Below are 22,955 nucleotides of genomic sequence, written 5' to 3' on the forward strand. Positions count from 1 at the left end.
TACAACTAAGGCCCCTTTCACACAAATGAGTTTTCCGCACGGGTGCAATGCGTGATGCGAACTCATTGCGCCCGCACTGAATCCGGACCCATTCTTTCAATGGGTTTGGTACATGAGCATTGGTTTTCACGCATCGCTTGTGCGTTGCGTGAAAATCGCAGCATGTTCTATATTCTGAGTTTTTTTACGCAATGCTGGCCCCATTTAAGTGAATGGGACTGCGTGAAAATCGCATCACATCCGGAAGCAAGTGCGGATGCGATGCGTTTTTCACGGATGGTTGCTAAGAGATGTTTGTAAAGCTTCAGTTTTTTATCACACACATGAAGAAAGCATCAATAAGCATTGCATCCACGCGATAAAACTGAACTGAACGCAATCGCATACAAAACTGAATGAACTTGCTTGCGAAATCGCACGTTTTTCACTTAACGCATCCGGACCTAATCTGCTCATGCTCGTCTGCAAGGGGCCTAAGTGTATGGGTGGGTTCACTCAGGTTTTAAGTGTTTTTTTTTTGTGCACTATTGCAGTTTTAGTGGTGTTTTTTGCACATGCATTTTTTGGTTCTTTTTTTTCCCGTAAAAAACAGCAGCTCCAGACTTTAGCTGAAAGTCCATGGGATTTTATTTCCTGATGAGGTGGTCTCTATGGCTTTTTTTTTTTTTTTTGTGAACAGAAATGCCAGATCTAATTTGTGTAGGCGGCCTTTAAGATATCAGCCTAGAGCCCAGGACGGGAGAGTTGTGCTGCCACTGTGTCTAGCTTCTAGAAGTATACCTAGAATAATACTGAGCATGACTAGCTCAGGACAGATTTCCAGTCTCTGAATATTGAGAATTATGGGGGAATTTATCATTTGCAATGTTTTTTGTTTCTGTTTTAAGTCTATCTTTGCTTTGTGCGGTTGTGCCAAAAAAATGTATGCCGCACAGTAATAATATATATGGTGCAAGTGCAATGTTGTATACTTCTACATCTGTAAAAGTACACCAGGGGGCTGCCTGGCGTGGGGATGTGCCTTTTTGGTGACTTTTACAGAAGTTGCACATAGTAAATGCTCCAGACAACAGGTCTAATCACAATAGATGATCTAAAACAAAGACCACTTTGGAAAGTGGTGTGAACTGTTGTAAGTGGGTAAATGTCGCAGCAAATAAAAGACAATGCACCAAATCCCGTGACAATTGTCCACTGAAAAAGAGTCGTAAAATGATTAAGAAATAGCCCCTATGTTTCCATTCACTGACAACAACAGAGACGTTGACAAGTTGAAACACAATTATAATATTAAGTTGCATTGCTTTTCATAATCCAGTTCTTTGGCATTCATCACATATGTGTGGACATATATGAATAAAACCAGTGCTTTCCTGGATTTGGAGGAATTAAAAACAGGAACGTGGTGTAGGAATACAGTGTTGTTGGCCTGGCTCCCAATCAGTAGTCATTTTAATGTCATGCATGATATTCCCCATCCCTACCCGTCTCACACTGGAGTAGAAGCAGCTGTTGTTTTCCATTAACTCACCTTGATGGCCAGCTGAAACTTTTGACAAAAGCAGCTGAATACTTTGCAGCACTCCTCCAAGTGAAATGTATCTTCATCCTCACACAGAAATTCACACAGGTTCTGTCTTGAGACTTGCAAGGCATCTATTTCTTTCCGAACCTCTTGTAACTGGTGATCAGCATACTAGGAAACAATACTGATTGTCACAACACTAAATAATTCTAAACTTTCTTAAAGGGAACCTGTCAACATGAAAATGTAACATAAGCTACAGGCAGCATATTATAGAGCAGGAGGAGCTGAGCAGATTGATATATAGTTTTATGGGAAAAGATTCAGTGTAACTTGTATTTTACACATTTATATTCCTGGTCATTCGGGGCTTTGAAGTCATGGAGGAGGTCCTATCAGTGACTGACAGCTATCTCTGTATACACAGTCGTAGAGGGAAGGCTGTCAATCACTGATAGGACCGCCTCCTGGACTTTAAAGCCCAGAATGAGCAGGAATTTATATGTAGAAATTACATGTTTTACTGAATCTTTTCCCATAAAACTATATATCAATCTGCTCAGCTCCTCCTGCTCTATTACATTCTGCCTGCAGCTCAGATACCATTTTCAATGTGACAGGTCCCTTTTAATGCAGTGGCAAGTTAGCGAAAAGACAAACCACCCAACTATGAGATTAAGGCCTCTTTCACAAGTCTGTGTCCGTGATGACATCTGTGACAAGATGGTCAGTGGTTCATCCATGAAGGATCTGTGTTTGGTCCTAACTAAAGGCAACAAAAACTAGTGACAGACCAAAAACTAGTCTCCTGCCGTTTAACCAGCACACAGGGCCGGCAGGAGAAGAAGAACGCTGGCCTTTCAATCAAGGACGGCAGATTTTTAATACTGGACGTAACTAGATTCCACTCAAATACATGAGGGGAATAGAAAAAAGAAAGGGGCGCACAATAGGGTAGAATGTTCAGTATAATTACAAAAAGAAGTGAGGAATCTGGAGGCTCACCTTATGGGGTTGTGCTAATATAGGCACAACCCTACTGTAAACTTGTGTGAATTAGAGCACCCAGAGGTTAATTTGCTCATTACAAAAGTCAGAATTGTGCCGTAAGGGGGGCACCAATAAACATAAAAATAGCAGAGTTGGATTCTGCTGACATTAGCACATCGCTAATGTCAGACAGTTTAAGAGGTGTAATTCTGGTGACAGAAACCCTTTAAAAAAGGAATCTGTAACTACAAACTTGGACTATTATCTGCTGTACTACATGAGTACCGCTGCAGATAAGGAATCCAGGTTGCTATTTTTTTTTACTAATGTGCCCCTTTACCTGTCAGCACTCAAAGCTGCACTGAAATGCATTGTCAGGACTGCTGTGCATGCGGGGAGTCCTACCCATTATGTTACAATGGCACAGCGGTCCGGACTGTGTATTTCAGAGCAGCGTTGAGAGGTCACAGCCAACGGGGGCAGAAATAAAATTAAAAATGATCTGGACTCCTTATCTGCAGTACTTGTCAAGTAGTACAGCAGATAATGAAACTTGGTGACTGATTCCCTTTAAAGAAAAATTATACTATTCTATAATACAATACTAGTTCTATTAGAACATATGTAAGCAACTACTGGTGGTTTGGTACAGTGGTCAAGAATTATCTGGTGAGACTTGAATGAGGTGGTCTATGGCTAACACACAGCTGTCATTATATTAACCCTTGGATAGAATATACTGTTCTTACACAGGGGTGCTCTAGTGTCGGTGTCTGACCCCAGGTAATGTGATCTCACAACACTGTTCACAACAGGTAAGCTGCGGTGACATCACAGCTGGGTTTCAGTCAGGTAAGCTGCTGTGACATCACAACTCGGTTTCAGTCAGGTAAGCTGCTGTGACATCACAGCTGGGTTTCAGTCAGGTAAGCTGCGGTGACATCACAACTGGGTTTCAGTCAGGTAAGCTGCGGTGACATCACAACTGGGTTTCAGTCAGGTAAGCTGCTGTGACATCACAACTCGGTTTCAGTCAGGTAAGCTGCTGTGACATCACAACTCGGTTTCAGTCAGGTAAGCTGCTGTGACATCACAGCTGGGTTTCAGTCAGGTAAGCTGCTGTGACATCACAACTCGGTTTCAGTCAGGTAAGCTGCTGTGACATCACAACTCGGTTTCAGTCAGGTAAGCTGCTGTGACATCACAGCTGGGTTTCAGTCAGGTAAGCTGCGGTGACATCACAACTGGGTTTCAGTCAGGTAAGCTGCGGTGACATCACAGCTGGGTTTCAGTCAGGTAAGCTGCGGTGACATCACAACTGGGTTTCAGTCAGGTAAGCTGCTGTGACATCACAGCTGGGTTTCAGTCAGGTAAGCTGCAGGGACATCACAGCTGGGATTCAGTCAGGTAAGCTGCTGTGACATCACAGCTGGGTTTCAGTCAGGTAAGCTGCTGTGACATCACAGCTGGGTTTCAGTCAGGTAAGCTGCTGTGACATCACAGCTGGGTTTCAGTCAGGTAAGCTGCTGTGACATCACAGCTGGGTTTCAGTCAGGTAAGCTGCGGTGACATCACAACTGGGTTTCAGTCAGGTAAGCTGCTGTGACATCACAACTGGGTTTCAGTCAGGTAAGCTGCTGTGACATCACAACTGGGTTTCAGTCAGGTAAGCTGCTGTGACATCACAGCTGGGTTTCAGTCAGGTAAGCTGCTGTGACATCACAACTGGGTGTCAGTCAGGTAAGCTGCGGTGACATCACAACTGGGTTTCAGTCAGGTAAGCTGCTGTGACATCACAGCTGGGTTTCAGTCAGGTAAGCTGCTGTGACATCACAGCTGGGTTTCAGTCAGGTAAGCTGCGGTGACATCACAACTGGGTTTCAGTCAGGTAAGCTGCTGTGACATCACAACTGGGTGTCAGTCAGGTAAGCTGCTGTGACATCACAGCTGGGTTTCAGTCAGGTAAGCTGCGGTGACATCACAACTGGGTTTCAGTCAGGTAAGCTGCAGGGACATCACAGCTGGGTTTCAGTCAGGTAAGCTGCGGTGACATCACAACTGGGTTTCAGTCAGGTAAGCTGCTGTGACATCACAGCTGGGTTTCAGTCAGGTAAGCTGCGGTGACATCACAGCTGGGTTTCAGTCAGGTAAGCTGCGGTGACATCACAACTGGGTTTCAGTCAGGTAAGCTGCGGTGACATCACAACTGGGTTTCAGTCAGGTAAGCTGCGGTGACATCACAGCTGGGTTTCAGTCAGGTAAGCTGCAGGGACATCACAGCTGGGTTTCAGTCAGGTAAGCTGCGGTGACATCACAACTGGGTTTCAGTCAGGTAAGCTGCTGTGACATCACAACTGGGTGTCAGTCAGGTAAGCTGCAGTGACATCACAATTGTGGATCAATTAGGTGGGTGGCTGTGACATCACAAATGAGTTACAGTTATGTAAGCTACTACGACATAAAAAGTGGAATCTGGTCATTTGAGGTGACATTAAAATTGAGTTACAGGCAGGTAAAATCCTGTAACCTCACAAGTGGGTTTCAGTAAATTGAAATGTTGTGACATCAAAAGTGGCGTTCAGTTGATTGAAATGTTGTGACATCACAAGTGGATTCCGTCAGGAAAGCACACCGGTGGACAAACAAGCAGTTGTTAACCTTAGAGCATACATACAGTCCTGATCAAAAGTTTAAGACCACTTGAAAAAAATCATATTTAGCATGGCTGGATCTTAACAAGGTTCCAAGTAGAGCTTCAACATGCAACAAGAAGAAATGGGAGTGAGACCCCAAATTTTTGAGCATTCAATTTAATGAAAACAACGAATAAACTGAAACAGGCTGTTTTTCAGCTGATCAAAAGTTTAGGACCACATGCCTTTAAAAGGTCAAATCTGTGAAAAGATGTGGATTCATTGTCATTCTCTGTCAGGTAGTCACACGTTGTGATGGCAAAGGCAAAAAAACTCTCCCTTTTTTTAACGTGGTCGGGTTGTTGAACTGCATAAGCAGGGTCTCTCACAGCGCGCCATCGCTGCTGAGGTGGGACGCAGCAAGACAGTCATTTGGAATTTCTTAAATTCTTAAATGATCCTGAGGGTTATGAAAGAAAAAAAGTCAAGTGGAAGACCCAAAAAAATGTCATCAGCACTAAGCCGGAGGATCCAATTGGCTGTCCGTCAAGACACTAGACCAGTGATGGCGAACCTTTTAGAGACCGAGTGCCCAAACTGCAACCCAAAACCCACTTATTTGTCGCAAAGTGCTGACACGGTAATTCACCCTTGAATACTACAGTCCAGTATAGTGTATCTTCCATGTACTTTATCATTTAGCTATATTACCCTGCCTACATTCAGTGCGCTGCTTGCGCTGTTCATGGTGCGCCCTGCGCTGATGAATGGCAGGAAAAGTCTATGGCATATTGGTACACCACAGACTTATTCCAGGATGTGGGTGCCCACAGGGAGGGCTCTGAGTGCCACCTTTGGCACCCGTGCCATAGGTTCGCCACCACTGTACTAGACGATCCTCGACCCAAATTAAGGCCCTTACTGGTGCTGACTGCAGCCCCATAACCATCAGATGGCATCTGAGGCTGAAGGACTTCAAACACAAAAAAACGTCTTCAAAGACCTCATCTCCTTGAACGCCACAGAACTGCTTGTTTGGACTTTGCAAGAGAGCACCAAACATGAGACATTCAAAGGTGGAAGAAAGTTTTATTCTCTGATGAGAAAAAAATGTAACCTTGATGGTCCTGGTGGTTTCCAACGTTACTGGCATGACAAGCAGATCCCACCTGAGGTGTTTTCTACGCGCCACAGTGGAGGCGACGCCATAATGGTCTGGGGTGCTTTTTCCTTCAGTGGAACAATGGAGCTTCAGGAAGTGCAGGGGCGTCAAACGGTTGCAGAGAGCATTCCTCATGACTGAGGGCCCTCGTCTGTGTGGTAATGACTGGGTTTTTCAACAGGACAACGCTACAGTACACAATGCCCGCAGGACGAGGGACTTCTTCCAGGAGAATAACATCACTCTTTTGGCCCATCCTGCGTGTTCCCCTGATCTAAATCCAACCAAGAACCTTTGGGGATGGATGGCAAGGGAGGTTTACAAAAATGGACAACCGTTCCAGACAGTAGATGGCCTTCGTGCGGCCGTCTTCATCACTTTGAGAAATGTTCCCACTCACCTCATGGAAACGCTTGCATCAAGCATGCCGAAACAAATTTTTGAAATGATCAACAATAACGGCGGAGCTACTCATTACTGAGTTCATGTTTGGAAGTTGGATTCCTGTTTTGCGGGGGGGTTTAGTTTTTTGTTGGGAGGTGTGATCATAAACTTTTGATCAGCTGAAAAACAGCCTGTTTCAGTTTATTCATTGTTTTCATTAAATTGAATGCTCAAAAAATGTTTTGTCTCACTCCCATTTCTTCTTGTTGCATGTTGAAGCTCTACTTGGAACCTTGTTAAGATCCAGCCATGCTAAATATGATTTTTTTCCATTTTTCAAGTGGTCTTAAACTTGTGATCAGGACTGTATTTACTGTTCCGGCACAGGATCCCCTTGTTGCTGGTATCTGCCCCTGTGTAAGAGCTCACATATAGAGCAGCATTTATTAAGAATGGTGTTGCATATGGCGGTCATAACCTGAGGCATCAGATGTGCCATAATTAACAGGAGCACAGTGCTTAATAACTATGATGTATTCAGGCCGTCTGTGCGCCAGAACTGAAAGCTACCAGATTACATAGATTTCAGGTATAATTTAGGCCAGTTTTCTGGCTTAAATTATAACAAATATGCCCAGTCGCCTTGGCACACCTTGGACACTTTTTTTTTAGATGTAGTGGGTGCTTTTGAAGGCAACTTTTCCAGCATAAAGCCGGTGAATTATTCCCTCCACAATTTAATTCCCGTCACTGTATATCACTGTGCACATCATTGTTACTGTGACACGTATAGTGACATGCTCGTATAAGGCATATGACGGCTGCATCCAATCACCATCCTCAATGGTAGCCCGCTAAGATCAGTGATTGGCTGCAGCGGATTCATGCCACATCCAGGTACATCATCGCTGTTGCTTGTAAACAGTGTCCGGAGAACCGGACCAATGTCTTAGAGAATGGCGCTGGAGAACGGGTGATTGAGTGTAACATGTTTTTTATTTTAAACTATTTAAGGGCTTTCCAAGATTTTTTATTATTTCAGAAAACCCCTTTAAAGCTGCCACCTTAAGGCATATTTACAAGTAGCAACCTTTTTCACCAGTGTTAAATATTTCCAATTACCCATATTAAATATGGACGATCTGCCAGTTGCAAAATCTTAAAGATTACGTTAGGTTTCTATTTTTTTGTTAGCAAGTTGAATAGTGTAACAATGTTTAATGCAATTTTGCAGCTCATTAATGCAGTGAGCAGAGCCCTGCCCTCCAGAGTATGTTTCATATTTCAGTTTCCCATATAAATCTTGTAGTCATACCTCTAGAAACTCCTCCATCTGTATTCTTAGCTCTTGTAGCTCTGGCACCGTCAATGTCTGATGAACTGAAGTTATCCGAGACTGTAGCCTGTAGAACTCCTCCAGCAAGCCATCTTCAGACAGCCTAGGAGCAAAAACCAGATCTGCTCAGACACATAAATATACCAATGTGTCTGCATAATTACAGCTCCAAAATAATTGTCAACCCCTTCAACCTCTAGTGGGACATAAAAACCAGAACCACAAGGAATCCTGCTGCTCTTCTCTAGCAGCCCACCAAGAATGAGATATATAAAAGATACTGCCGTGTCACACATTGTAATTAGATGGATGGGAAATGTCCGCTCAACCAGATTTCTGATTACTTATACAGTCTATGAGAGTTCACACAAAATGCAGACTACATTAGATCAATAGGCTCAGAGTACCATCCAGGGGAGACTACGGGACACTGCCTATGTCCTGTCTACACTACTTCCTGCCTTCTAAAAGGACACTGGGCAGTCCCACTTGAAGGGGACAAAACTTAAAGTCGATGACAAAAATTTAGGTTAATGCTGCCTATTTAAATGAAAATAATGAGCTTCCAGACTGGCTGATTGTACAGTGTATATTATGGCAGTACATAACAATTAAGGCCTCATGACCATATGTATTTTGCGGTCCAGAAAACGGATATGGTCATGTGCATGAGGCCTTAAAGGGGTCGTCAATGAATGGGGGGAGGGGAGTTTACAAACCCCCTCACTTGGCCAGACAGGTAAAGAGAAGCTTACTTACCTGGTTCCCGATGCTGGATCCCCAAGGCTTCTCCTCCAGGCCTGCCTCAATGAAAGCATCCATTTTGACAACGCCGCAGCCTATCACTGGCCGCGGTGAAGACGGGATCCCCTTGTGTCAAGTGACCATTTGTCATGATATAGGAGGAGCCGGTCACCACTATGGCCAGTGATTGGCTGTGGGCGATGTCAAACCGGATATTTACAGCGAAGGAGCCCAACGGAGCATCGCAGGCCAGGAGACGGAGCGAGGAGGCAGCGCCAGGAAGCAGATAAATTAGTTTCCCTTTACAGGTCAGGCTATGTGAGGGGGTTTGCCCAAAAACTACCTATTCTTGCACAACCCCTTTACTCATAACATCTGGTCTAAATCTAAAAAATCTAGTTTTAGTGTAGTTAAACACATCTACCAATATCATATGCAAAGGGTCAGGGAAGCAGAGATATAAGGGTTGTTTGGAGAAGCCATTACGTGTAGAGGTACTTCAGTTGACCCGGTGCTTGCCTGTAATAAACTGTAGAGGAAACAATATGGTCACTGCGGACTGAGAAAATATTGCCTTGGCTTACTTAAAACTAAAAGGGAACCTGAAACCTCCTTGGAGCGCTATTAGGAGCAGTGCTGCCCCTGCTGAGTCGGGATCGCTCATTTCTAGGTCCAGACTTCCCCCTTCCGTTCTCCCGCTGTCATACACTGAGAAGACTCAGGGGCCATGTGCACATAATGGAGAGTATTATAGAGGCGCTTTGTAGGCACATGGGGGAGTATGAACTTAAAAATGAGTAAGCAGTAACGACGCTTCATATAGTAATGCTCCTAATAGCATCCAGGAAGGTGACAGGTTCTCTTTAACTAGTTTTCCATGGGCAAGTACAACAAAGTATGAGGAGTCCACCAAACGACTCCCTGTAGCTCACCTTCCTGGTGGCTTTGAGCATGACATTAGGGGAATGGAAATAATGAGTTTAACAGAAACTGGAATTTTTAGTGAAACATCATTATTCAAGGCTCTACATAAAGAGGAGCTGTCACCGCTCCTGACATGTCTGTTTTAGTAACTACTTGCATTCCACATGTAATAGCAAATCTGGGACATCTATTCTTATGACTATGTGGTACCATTTCTTTATTATTCCTGCTAGAAGTTATGAATGAATTGAATGAATGAACTGTACTGGCAGCACTGACCGGATAGTGTCAGACTGTGCAGGGACACAACCCCAACTGGTAACACCCATCTGGACCTTCATTCATTCATAACTTCTAGCTGAAATAATAAAGGAATGGCTATCAATCCCAAACCTTTATTGAAGGCACAGGCCGTGGTGTCACTTGTCAAGGGTTACAAGAGCTTGTACAATATGGGCATATATTTTATGCAAGTTTGGCTAACAGTCTGACCACAGAGGACAGCTCAGAGACTATTTGCAGGTGACTTTTTTCGTTTTCTCTCCACGTGTGTATTGCTCCATTTCAGCATAAAGCATAATTCAGAGCCACATGCTTCTAGTTGATGTGGGGAGGGGAGTTAAAAAAGAGAAAAGCATTTACTTCTGTTCAACTCCATATATAGATAAATCAATGGGACTTCAAACAACCGTAAATGATAGCTCCCTATGCATAACAATAAAGCCTTTGGCTCAAGCTTAGAGATGAATGATTCCGTGATTTTTCCAACCCTCGCAGACACATCTGTTAAATGTGAAAGAGATATAGCATGTGAACCGTGGAGACGCAGCAACATATGTGGGAAGAAAACATGGCTGAAATCAGGACGGGTATCAGAGTAAAGCTCTATACAATCAAGTTACATGAAAGTACAAGCTTTTTCATAATGCAAAGGGGTCAGTCATGCCTAATATTATCTACCAGAGGCCCTATTTAGTGAATCGGCCCTTGTACTTTACAGAAGTTCATTATTGGCTATACTCTGATAGGCATCTATTGCCTGAATTACTTTCTTTACATGTTGGACCAACTTGAGTAACAGGAGATCAGGTGGAGAAATTTTAGATTCCCCAGGTAGCCATCCAAAAGTGTTGTCAGCAGAATATAGGCCATGAACAAAAATGCACCGCCTAAAGAGAACAACAAAGTTTACTGCCTACAAGCAAATAACTGGCTAGACCCTGTACATACAAGTGCAGGTACACCAAACTGAACTTTAGCTTTAGAAATACACCAGAGGTCTGTATTTTATGTTCCGAAATATATATATATTGCAATATAAGCACACAGGGAAAAAGGACCTTGACAACTGCCAAATGACCAGTTGCTATAAATGCAACTAACATATAAAATACATCAAAATAAAACAAAAAAAGTAAGTGAGACAACGAATAGAACACAAAATCAACAAGTTCTCCTAGTCAATCACCCAAATTGAGCTACAAAGTAGAATGGAATGTGGTTAAAAGTATGAAGGTGAGGCTACCTGTGTATATCCAGCATAGGTCTGTGTTTTATAGAGAGCAAAAACAGACTGTAAAGACTAAAACAGATTGTTTGTCACAAGAAAAAATAGGAAATGCAGAAATAAATCTGTAGACAGAGACTCATCAAAGAACGTGCATCTGGTACTTGAAATTTTCCTCGGGCTGATACGTAATTGGTAATAAGGACTAATACGTGTATTTGGGGCTAATATTTGAGACTACAGATATTATATATATATATATATATATATATATATATATACACAGTCAGGTCCATAAATATTGGGACATCGACACAATTCTAACATTTTTGGCTCTATACACCACCACAATGGATTTGAAATGAAACTAACAAGATGTTCTTTAACTGCAGACTGTCAGCTTTAATTTAAGGGCATTTACATCCAAATCAGGTGAACGGTGTAGGAATTACAACAGTTTGCATATGTGCCTCCCACTTGTTAAGGGACCAAAAGTAATGGGACAATTGGCTTCTCAGCTGTTTCATGGCCGGGTGTGTGTTATTCCCTCATTATCCCAATTACAATGAGCAGATAAAAGGTCCAGAGGTTATTTCAAGTGTGTTATTTGCATTTGGATTCTGTTGCTGTCAACTCTCAAGATGAGATCCAAAGAGCTGTCACTATTAGGGATGAGCGAACTCGAACTGTATAGTTCGGGTTCGTACCGAATTTTGGGGTGTCCGTGACACGGACCCGAACCCGGACATTTTCGTAAAAGTCCGGGTTCGGTGTTCGTCGCTTTCTTGGCGCTTTTGTGACGCTTTCTTGGCGCTTTTTGAAAGGCTGCAAAGCAGCCAATCAACAAGCGTCATACTACTTGCCCCAAGAGGCCATCACAGCCATGCCTACTATTGGCATGGCTGTGATTGGCCAGAGCACCATGTGACCCAGCCTCTATTTAAGCTGGAGTCACATAGCGCCGCCCGTCACTCTGCTCTGATTAGCGTAGGGAGAGGTTGCGGCTGCGACAGTAGGGCGAGATTAGGCAGATTAACTCCTCCAAAGGACTTGATTATTGATCGATCTGCAGCTGTGGGTCATTGAGCTGCTGATACTCAATTGCTCACTGTTTTTAGGCTGCCCAGACCGTTTGTCAGTCACTTTTTTCTGGGGTGATCGGCGGCCATTTTGTGTCTTGTGGTGCGCCAGCACAAGCTGCGACCAAGTGCATTTAACCCTCAATGGTGTGGTTGTTTTTTGGCTAAAGCCTACATCAGGGTGAAGCTGTCACACCAAGTGCATTTAACCAGCAATAGTCTGTTTATTTTTTGGCCATATACTACATCAGGGGCAAGCTGCGCCTGTCACCAAGTGCATTTAACCCTCAATGGTGTGGTTGTTTTTTGGCTAAAGCCTACATCAGGGTGAAGCTGTCACACCAAGTGCATTTAACCAGCAATAGTCTGTTTATTTTTTGGCCATATACTACATTAGGGGCAAGCTGCGCCCGTCACCAAGTGCATTTAACCCTCAGTAGTGTGGTTGGTCAAGCTGTCACACCAAGTGCACTTAACCAGCAATAGTCTGTTTATTTTTTGGCCATATACTACATTAGGGGCAAGCTGCGCCCGTCACCAAGTGCATTTAACCCTCAGTAGTGTGGTTGGTCAAGCTGTCACACCAAGTGCATTTAACCAGCAATAGTCTGTTCATTTTTTGGCCATATACTACATTAGGGGCAAGCTGCGCCCGTCACCAAGTGCATTTAACCAGCAATAGTCTGTTCATTTTTTGGCCATATACTACATCAGGGGCAAGCTGCGCCCGTCACCAAGTGCATTTAACCCTCAGTAGTGTGGTTGGTCAAGCTGTGACACCAAGTGCATTTAACCAGCAATAGTCTGTTCATTTTTTGGCCATATACTACATCAGGGGCAAGCTGCGCCCGTCACCAAGTGCATTTAACCCTCAGTAGTGTGGTTGGTCAAGCTATCATACCAAGTGCATTTAACCAGCAATAGTCTGTTCATTTTTTGGCCATATACTAAATCAGGGGCAAGCTGCGCCCGTCACCAAGTGCATTTAACCAGCAATAGTCTGTTCATTTTTTGGCCATATACTACATCAGGGGCAAGCTGCGCCCGTCACCAAGTGCATTTAACCCTCAGTAGTGTGGTTGGTCAAGCTATCACACCAAGTGCATTTAACCAGCAATAGTCTGTTCATTTTTTGGCCAAATACTAAATCAGGGGCAAGCTGCGCCCGTCACCAAGTGCATTTAACCAGCAATAGTCTGTTCATTTTTTGGCCATATACTACATCAGGGGCAAGCTGCGCCCGTCACCAAGTGCATTTAACCCTCAGTAATGTGGTTCGTCAAGCTGTGACACCAAGTGCATTTAACCAGCAATAGTCTGTTCATTTTTTGGCCATATACTACATCAGGGGCAAGCTGCGCCCGTCACCAAGTGCATTTAACCAGCAATAGTGTGGTTATTTTTTGGCCATATCCCAGTCTAATTCTGTCACTAAATCCATACCGGTCACCCAGCGCCTAAATACTAGGCCTCAAATTTATATCCCGCTAAATCTCTCGTTACCGCTGTCCTGTTGTGGCTGGGAAAGTTATTTAGTGTCCGTCAAAGCACATTTTTTGTTCTGGGTTGAAATACAATTCCCAATTTAGCAATTTCATAATTTAGTGGTTTCTGCTATATCAGAGCTATTTGAAATCTATCCCTAAAAGGGTATATAATATTCAAGGTGCACATAGGGTCATTCAGAATAACTTCACACACACGCTACTGTGCATTTCCAAGTCCAATTCTGTTAGTAAATCCATACCGGTCACCCAGCGCCTAAATACTAGGCCTCAAATTTATATCCCGCTAAATCTCTCGTTACCGCTGTCCTGTTGTGGCTGGGAAAGTTATTTAGTGTCCGTCAAAGCACATTTTTTGTTCTGGGTTGAAATACAATTCCCAATTTAGCAATTTCATAATTTAGTGGTTTCTGCTATATCAGAGCTATTTGAAATCTATCCCTAAAAGGGTATATAATATTCAAGGTGCACATAGGGTCATTCAGAATAACTTCACACACACGCTACTGTGCATTTCCAAGTCCAATTCTGTTAGTAAATCCATACCGGTCACCCAGCGCCTAAATACTAGGCCTCAAATTTATATCCCGCTGAATTTGAATACAATACATTGGGCCAAATAATATTTTTGTTGTTGTGGTGAACCATAACAATGAGGAAAACATCTAGTAAGGGACGCGGACGTGGACGTGGACATGGTCGTGGTGGTGTTAGTGGACCCTCTGGTGCTGGGAGAGGACGTGGCCGTTCTGCCACATCCACACGTCCTAGTGTACCAACTACCTCAGGTCCCAGTAGCCGCCAGAATTTACAGCGATATATGGTGGGGCCCAATGCCGTTCTAAGGATGGTAAGGCCTGAGCAGGTACAGGCATTAGTCAATTGGGTGGCCGACAGTGGATCCAGCACGTTCACATTATCTCCCACCCAGTCTTCTGCAGAAAGCGCACAGATGGCGCCTGAAAACCAACCCCATCAGTCTGTCACATCACCCCCATGCATACCAGGGAAACTGTCTCAGCCTCAAGTTATGCAGCAGTCTCTTATGCTGTTTGAAGACTCCGCTGGCAGGGTTTCCCAAGGGCATCCACCTAGCCCTTCCCCAGCGGTGAAAGACATAGAATGCACTGACGCACAACCACTTATGTTTCCTGATGATGAGGACATGGGAAGACCACCTCAGCATGTCTCTGATGATGACGAAACACAGGTGCCAACTGCTGCGTCTTTCTGCAGTGTGCAGACTGAACAGGAGGTCAGGGATCAAGACTGGGTGGAAGACGATGCAGGGGACGATGAGGTCCTAGACCCCACATGGAATGAAGGTCGTGCCACTGACTTTCACAGTTCGGAGGAAGAGGCAGTGGTGAGACCGAGCCAACAGCGTAGCAAAAGAGGGAGCAGTGGGCAAAAGCAGAACACCCGCCGCCAAAAGACTCCGCCTGCTACTGACCGCCGCCATCTGGGACCGAGCACCCCAAAGGCAGCTTCAAGGAGTTCCCTGGCATGGCACTTCTTCAAACAATGTGCTGACGACAAGACCCGAGTGGTTTGCACGCTGTGCCATCAGAGCCTGAAGCGAGGCATTAACGTTCTGAACCTGAGCACAACCTGCATGACCAGGCACCTGCATGCAAAGCATGAACTGCAGTGGAGTAAATACCTTAAAACCAAGGAAGTCACTCAGGCTCCCCCTGCTACCTCCTCTGCTGCTGCCGCCTCGGCCTCTTCTGCTGCTGCCGCCTCGGCCTCTTCCTCCGCCTCTGGAGGAACGTTGGCACCTGCCGCCCAGCAAACAGGGGATGTACCACCAACACCACCACCACCTCCGTCACCAAGCGTCTCAACCATGTCACACGGCAGCGTTCAGCTCTCCATCTCACAAACATTTGAGAGAAAGCGTAAATTCCCACCTAGCCACCCTCGATCCCTGGCCCTGAATGCCAGCATTTCTAAACTACTGGCCTATGAAATGCTGTCATTTAGGCTGGTGGACACAGACAGCTTCAAACAAGCTCATGTCGCTTGCTGTCCCACAGTATGTTGTTCCCAGCCGCCACTACTTCTCCAAGAGAGCCGTGCCTTCCCTGCACAACCAAGTATCCGATAAAATCAAGTGTGCACTGCGCAACGCCATCTGTAGCAAGGTCCACCTAACCACAGATACGTGGACCAGTAAGCACGGCCAGGGACGCTATATCTCCCTAACTGCACACTGGGTAAATGTAGTGGCAGCTGGGCCCCAGGCGGAGAGCTGTTTGGCGCACGTCCTTCCGCCGCCAAGGATCGCAGGGCAACATTCTTTGCCTCCTGTTGCCACCTCCTCCTTCTCAGGCTTCCTCCTCCTCTTCTTCCACCTGCTCATCCAGTCAGCCACACACCTTCACCACCAACTTCAGCACAGCCCGGGGTAAACGTCAGCAGGCCATTCTGAAACTCATATGTTTGGGGGACAGGCCCCACACCGCACAGGAGTTGTGGTGGGGTATAGAACAACAGACCGACGAGTGGTTGCTGCCGGTGAGCCTCAAGCCCGGCCTGGTGGTGTGTGATAATGGGCGAAATCTCGTTGCAGCTCTGGGACTAGCCAATTTGACGCACATCCCTTGCTTGGTGCATGTGCTGAATTTGGTGGTGCAGAAGTTCATACACAACTACCCCGACATGTCAGAGCTGCTGCATAAAGTGCGGGCCGTCTGTTCGCGCTTCCGGCGTTCACATCCTGCTGCTGCTCGCTTGTCTGCGCTACAGCGTAAATTCGGCCTTCCCGCTCTCCGCCTCATATGCGACGTGCCCACCAGGTGGAACTCCACCTTGCACATGCTGGACAGACTGTGCGAGCAGCAGCAGGCCATAGTGGAGTTTCAGCTGCAGCACGCACGGGTCAGTCGCACTACAGAACAGCACCACTTCACCACCAATGACTGGGCCTCCATGCGAGACCTGTGTGCCCTGTTGCGCTGTTTCGAGTACTCCACCAACATGGCCAGTGGCGATGACGCCGTTATCAGCGTTACAATACCACTTCTATGTCTCCTTGAGAAAACACTTAGGGCGATGATGGAAGAGGAGGTGGCCCAGGAGGAGGAGGAGGAAGAGGGGTCATTTTTAGAACTTTCAGGCCAGTCTCTTCAAAGTGACTCAGAGGGAGGTTTTTGGCAACAGCAGAGGCCAGGTACAAATGTGGCCAGCCAGGGCCCACTACTGGAGGACGAGGATGAGGAGGAGGTGGAGGAGGATGAGGATGAAGCATGGTAAAAGCGGGGTGGCACCCAACGCAGCTCGGGTCCATCACTGGTGCGTGGCTGGGGGGAAAGGCAGGACGATGACGATACGCCTCCCACAGAGGACAGCTTGTCCTTACCCCTGGGCAGCCTGGCACACATGAGCGACTACATGCTGCAGTGCCTGCGCAACGACAGCAGAGTTGCCCACATTTTAACCTGTGCGGACTACTGGGTTGCCACCCTGCTGGATCCACGCTACAAAGACAATGTGCCCACCTTACTTCCTGCACTGGAGCGTGATAGGAAGATGCGCGAGTACAAGCGCACGTTGGTAGACGCGCTACTGAGAGCATTCCCAAATGTCACAGGGGAACAAGTAGAAGCCCAAGGCCAAGGCAGAGGAGGAGCAAGAGGTCGCCAAGGCAGCTGTGTCAATGCCAGCTCCTCTGAGGGCAGGGTTAGCATGGCAGAGATGTGGAAAACTTTTGTCAACACGCCACAGCTAACTGCACCACCACCTGATACGCAACGTGTTAGCAGGAGGCAACATTTCACTAACATGGTGGAACAGTACATGTGCACACCCCTCCACGTACTGACTGATGGTTCGGCCCCATTCAACTTCTGGGTCTCTAAATTGTCCACGTGGCCAGAGCTAGCCTTTTATGCCTTGGAGGTGCTGGCCTGCCCGGCGGCCAGCGTTTTGTCTGAACGTGTATTCAGCACGGCAGGGGGCGTCATTACAGACAAACGCAGCCGCCTGTCTACAGCCAATGTGGACAAGCTGACGTTCATAAAAATGAACCAGGCATGGATCCCACAGGATCTGTCCGTCCCTTGTCCAGATTAGACATTAACTACCTCCCCTTAACCATATATTATTGGACTCCAGGGCACTTCCTCATTCAATCCTATTTTTATTTTCATTTTACCATTATATTGCGAGGCTACCCAAAGTTGAATGAACCTCTCCTCTGTCTGGGTGCCGGGGCCTAAATATATGCCAATGGACTGTTCCAATGTTGGGTGACGTGAAGCCTGATTCTCTGCTATGACATGATGACATGCAGACTGATTCTCTGCTGACATGAAGCCAGATCCTCTGTTACGGGACCTCTCTCCTCTGCCTGGGTGCTGGGCCTAAATTTATGAAAATGGACTCTTACAGTGGTGGGTGACGTGAAGCCTGATTCTCTGCTATGAAGACTGATTCTCTGCTGACATGAAGCCAGATTGTCTGTTACGGGACCTCTCTCCTCTGCCTGGGTGCTGGGCCTAAATTTATGACAATGGACTGTTGCAGTGGTGGGTGACGTGAAGCCTGATTCTCTGCTATGACATGCAGACTGATTCTCTGCTGACATGAAGCCAGATTGTCTGTTACGGGACCTCTCTCCTCTGCCTGTGTGCTGGGCCTAAATATATGCCAATGGACTGTTGCAGTGGTGGCTGACATGAAGCCTCATTCTCTGCTATGACATGCAGACTAATTCTCTGCTGACATGAAGCCAGATCCTCTGTTACGGGACCTCTCTCCTCTGCCTGGGTGCTGGGCCTAAATTTATGAAAATGGACTCTTACAGTGGTGGGTGACGTGAAGCCTGATTCTCTGCTATGAAATGAAGACTGATTCTCTGCTGACATGAAGCCAGATTGTCTGTTATGGGACCTCTCTCCTCTGCCTGGGTGCTGGGCCTAAATATATGCCAATGGACTGTTTCAGTGGTGGCTGACGTGAAGCCTCATTCTCTGCTATGACATGCAGACTAATTCTCTGCTGACATGAAGCCAGATTGTCTGTTACGGGACCTCTCTCCTCTGCCTGGGTGCTGGGCCTAAATATATGCCAATGGACTGTTGCAGTGGTGGCTGACGTGAAGCCTCATTCTCTGCTATGACATGCAGACTAATTCTCTGCTGACATGAAGCCAGATCCTCTGTTACGGGACCTCTCTCCTCTGCCTGGGTGCTGGGCCTAAATTTATTAAAAATGGACTCTTACAGTGGTGGGTGACGTGAAGCCTGATTCTCTGCTATGACATGAAGACTGATTCTCTGCTGACATGAAGCCAGATTGTCTGTTACGGGACCTCTCTCCTCTGCCTGGGTGCTGGGCCTAAATATATGCCAATGGACTGTTGCAGTGGTGGCTGACGTGAAGCCTCATTCTCTGCTATGACATGCAGACTAATTCTCTGCTGACATGAAGCCAGATTCTCTGTTACGGGACCTCTCTCCTCTGCCTGGGTTCCGGGGCCTAAATATCTGAGAATGGACTGTTCCAGTGGTGGGTGACGGGAAGCCAGATTCTCTGCTATGGGACCTCTCTCCAATTGATTTTGGTTAATTTTTATTTATTTAATTTTTATTTTAATTCATTTCCCTATCCACATTTGTTTGCAGGGGATTTACCTACATGTTGCTGCCTTTTGCAGCCCTCTAGCCCTTTCCTGGGCTGTTTTACAGCCTTTTTAGTGCCGAAAAGTTCGGGTCCCCATTGACTTCAATGGGGTTCGGGTTCGGGACGAAGTTCGGATCGGGTTCGGATCCCGAACACGAACATTTTCGGGAAGTTCGGCCGAACTTCTCGAACCCGAACATCCAGGTGTTCGCTCAACTCTAGTCACTATCAGTGAAGCAAGCCATCATTAGGCTGAAAAAACACAACAAACCCATCAGAGAGATAGCAAAAACATTAGGCATGGCCAAAACAACTGTTTGGAACATTCTTAAAAAGAAGGAACGCACCGGTGAGCTCAGCAACACCAAAAGACCCGGAAGACCACAGAAAACAACTGTGGTGGATGACCGAAGAATTCTTTCCCTGGTGAAGAAAACACCCTTCACAACAGTTGGCCAGATCAAGAACACTCTCCAGGAGGTAGGTGTATGTGTGTCAAAGTCAACAATCAAGAGAAGACTTCACCAGAGTGAATACAGAGGGTTCACCAAAAGATGCAAACCATTGGTGAGCCTCAAAAACAGGAAGACAAGATTACAGCTTAACAAACGACATCTAAAAAAGCCTTCACAGTTCTGGAACAACATCCTATGGACAGATGAGACCAAGATCAACTTGTACCAGAGTGATGGGAAGAGAAGAGTATGGAGAAGGGAAGGAACTGCTCATGATCCTAAGCATACCACCTCATCAGTGAAGCATGGTGGTGGTAGTGTCATGGTGTGGGCATGTATGGCTGCCAATGGAACTGGTTCTCTTGTATTTATTGATGATGTGACTGCTGACAAAAGCAGCAGGATGAATTCTGAAGTGTTTCGGGCAATATTATCTGCTCATATTCAGCCAAATGCTTCAGAACTCATTGGACGGCGCTTCACAGTGCAGATGGACAATGACCCAAAGCATACTGCAAAAGCAACCAAATAGTTTTTTAAGGGAAAGAAGTGGAATGTTATGCAATGGCCAAGTCAATCACCGGACCTGAATCCGATTGAGCATGCATTTCACGTGCTGAAGACAAGACTGAAGGGAAAATGCCCCAAGAACAAGCAGGAACTGAAGACAGTTGCAGTAGAGGCCTGGCAGAGCATCACCAGGGATGAAACCCAGCGTCTGGTGATGTCTATGCGTTCCAGACTTCAGGTTGTAATTGACTGCAAAGGATTTAAAACCAAGTATTAAAAAGTGAAAGTTTGATTTATGATTATTATTCTGTCCCATTACTTTTGGTTCCTTAACAAGTGGGAGGCACATATGCAAACTGTTGTAATTCCTACAACGTTCACCTGATTTGGATGTAAATACCCTCAAAGCACATATTATTTGTTTCATTTCAAATCCATTGTGGTGGTGTATAGAGCCAAAAATGTTAGAATTGTGTCGATGTCCCAATATTTATGGACCTGACTGTATATATATATATATATATATAGAGAGAGAGAGCGAGAGAGATAGAGAGAGAGAGAAGATAGATAGAATGCATACTTGGTGACACCATTAGGGCTCATTCACACGGCCGTACAACGTCCATGCTGCGAACTGCAATGCACGGGTATCGGGTGTGCAAATGTGGTATTGCACGGAAGCACTTTGTTGTGCTTCTGTGGGCTTACTGACAATAGGTGATAGTCATGGCTTATCTCCTCCCTCTCCCTGCGCAATGAACCCTGCACAAGCCACAGAATATGCCTAGAAAACGTTCCTACAGAAGTCCATAGGATCAGCTCCGGTCTACTGTGTCTATATGGCTGCTGTAAAGCATATTTCTAAATGCTGTCAACTGCAGCTCAGGCAAGATGGCTGCCCCTCTAATTTTCTACAGAAAACAAAACAATCTACCATCAGATAATAAAACACATTCGAGAAATAAACCATATACATAAATGCTTGGTTCGGTCGAGTTTGCCCGATCCTTCTCTCCCCCGTCGTCATCACCATACATGCATGTATAGGGGCCTTTTGACAATGCAGTGCACATATCGGCTTAGCTAGCGCACAGGGACTCCTCTTCTTCTATGAGGTCAATATGTACAATTTGGACAAAACAAAAGTTAAAGCAGACAAATCCTTTTAAAATCAACATAGAACTTTAAAAATATGTGGCTTTAGATGTGATACACGGGTAGACAAGGCAAACAAATCTGCATCCAAGAATATCTATAAAAACGAATCCAATAAACAGTGAAGACACTGCACAGACTTCTCATTGCAGAGCTTTTGACTTACTTGCTGGCGCTGTGAACATGCTCTAGTTTGTCTGCAAATGAAAGAAATCTTGGCTCCTGTTTTTGGACTTCCTTTAAAAACAAAGAGAAATAAAAAAAAATAATACATAATCTACAGCACAAACAATGCCAGAGGCCTGTAATGTCATTATTACTTTGTGATCTACACACTAACTACCGCTTCCTTCTAATTTGTGTTGCTCGGAAAAAATTAAAGACCATTTCCCTCTAAAATAAAATAAAAATCACAGGAAAGATAATGCTGAGTGAAATCAATGTGGCTGCCATTACAGCACCCACTGGGGTTGTCACCCACCTTCTCCAGACTCCTAAAGGCAGCAGGTTCTTTAGGCCCTTTTACGTGGGCTGATGACTGGCCAAATGTGCATTCTTAAAGGATTTTTCTGGGATTTTAATATTGATGGCCTATCCTCAGGACAGGTCAGCAATATCTGATCGGCGGGGGTGCCGGATCAGCTGGTTGAAGAGAAGGCCACACTCCACAGCCTTCCCTTTATTGTTTACCTGCTTGCCGCTGACATCGCAGCAGTGATCAGGGGTAATTACAAGTCATCCCGTTCACTTCTATGGGACGGCTCCTTCCTATTACACTTGAATAGCAACATGCCGTTCCATTGAACATGAATCAGCTGATCAGCAGGGGTGACAGGTGTCGGGCCCCGCCGATCTGATATTGATGACCTATCCTGAGGATAGGTCATCAATATTAAAATCCAGGAAACCCCTTTAAGAACACTTGCTCCCTTTCATTGCCCAATGCGTCGATCAGATGATCATTCAACCATCAGCAGCACATCTGGCACTAACAATTGCTTATCCCCTACCAGTTTGTGAAGGCCATTTAAATACGTGCCGAACAGCATGCTACATTGTCCATCAGTGCATTTCACAACGTGCATTGGCCCGGGTTTACTTTCACACTGGCGTTTTGTTTTCTGTTAGTGAGATCCGTTCAGGGCTCTCACAAGCGGTCCAAAACGGATCAGTTTGCATTCTAATGCATTCGGAATGGAAAAGGATCCGCTCAGAATGCATCAGTTCAGTCTCCAATCCGCTTTGGATACAGACACCAAAACGCTGCTTCCTTGTCCGTCTGATGAAACTGAGCCAAACGGATCCGTTGACTTTCAATGGTGATCCGTCTTGGCTATGTTAAAGATAATACAAACGGATCCGTTCTGAACTGTATTATCCGAACCGTCGATGATGGATCCGCACAAAACGCAAGTGTG

General features: G+C 45.6%; 1 protein-coding gene across 1 annotated transcript in view; it reads right to left on the reverse strand.

The window, feature by feature from the left end:
• The window catches only part of LOC122919483 (formin-J-like), an 81,298-nt gene that overhangs the window by 13,294 nt on the left and 45,049 nt on the right, over positions 1-22,955 (reverse strand). The window contains exons 9-11 of the mRNA XM_044268543.1: positions 21,704-21,774; positions 8,010-8,133; positions 1,532-1,696 (exon numbers count right to left, since the gene is read on the reverse strand). Of these exons, the coding sequence (XP_044124478.1) occupies positions 1,532-1,696; positions 8,010-8,133; positions 21,704-21,774 (360 nt within the window). The remainder of the gene's footprint in view (positions 1-1,531; positions 1,697-8,009; positions 8,134-21,703; positions 21,775-22,955) is intronic.

The sequence above is a fragment of the Bufo gargarizans genome, chromosome 9 (genome assembly GCF_014858855.1).
Source record: "Bufo gargarizans isolate SCDJY-AF-19 chromosome 9, ASM1485885v1, whole genome shotgun sequence".
Classification (NCBI taxonomy): domain Eukaryota; kingdom Metazoa; phylum Chordata; class Amphibia; order Anura; family Bufonidae; genus Bufo; species Bufo gargarizans.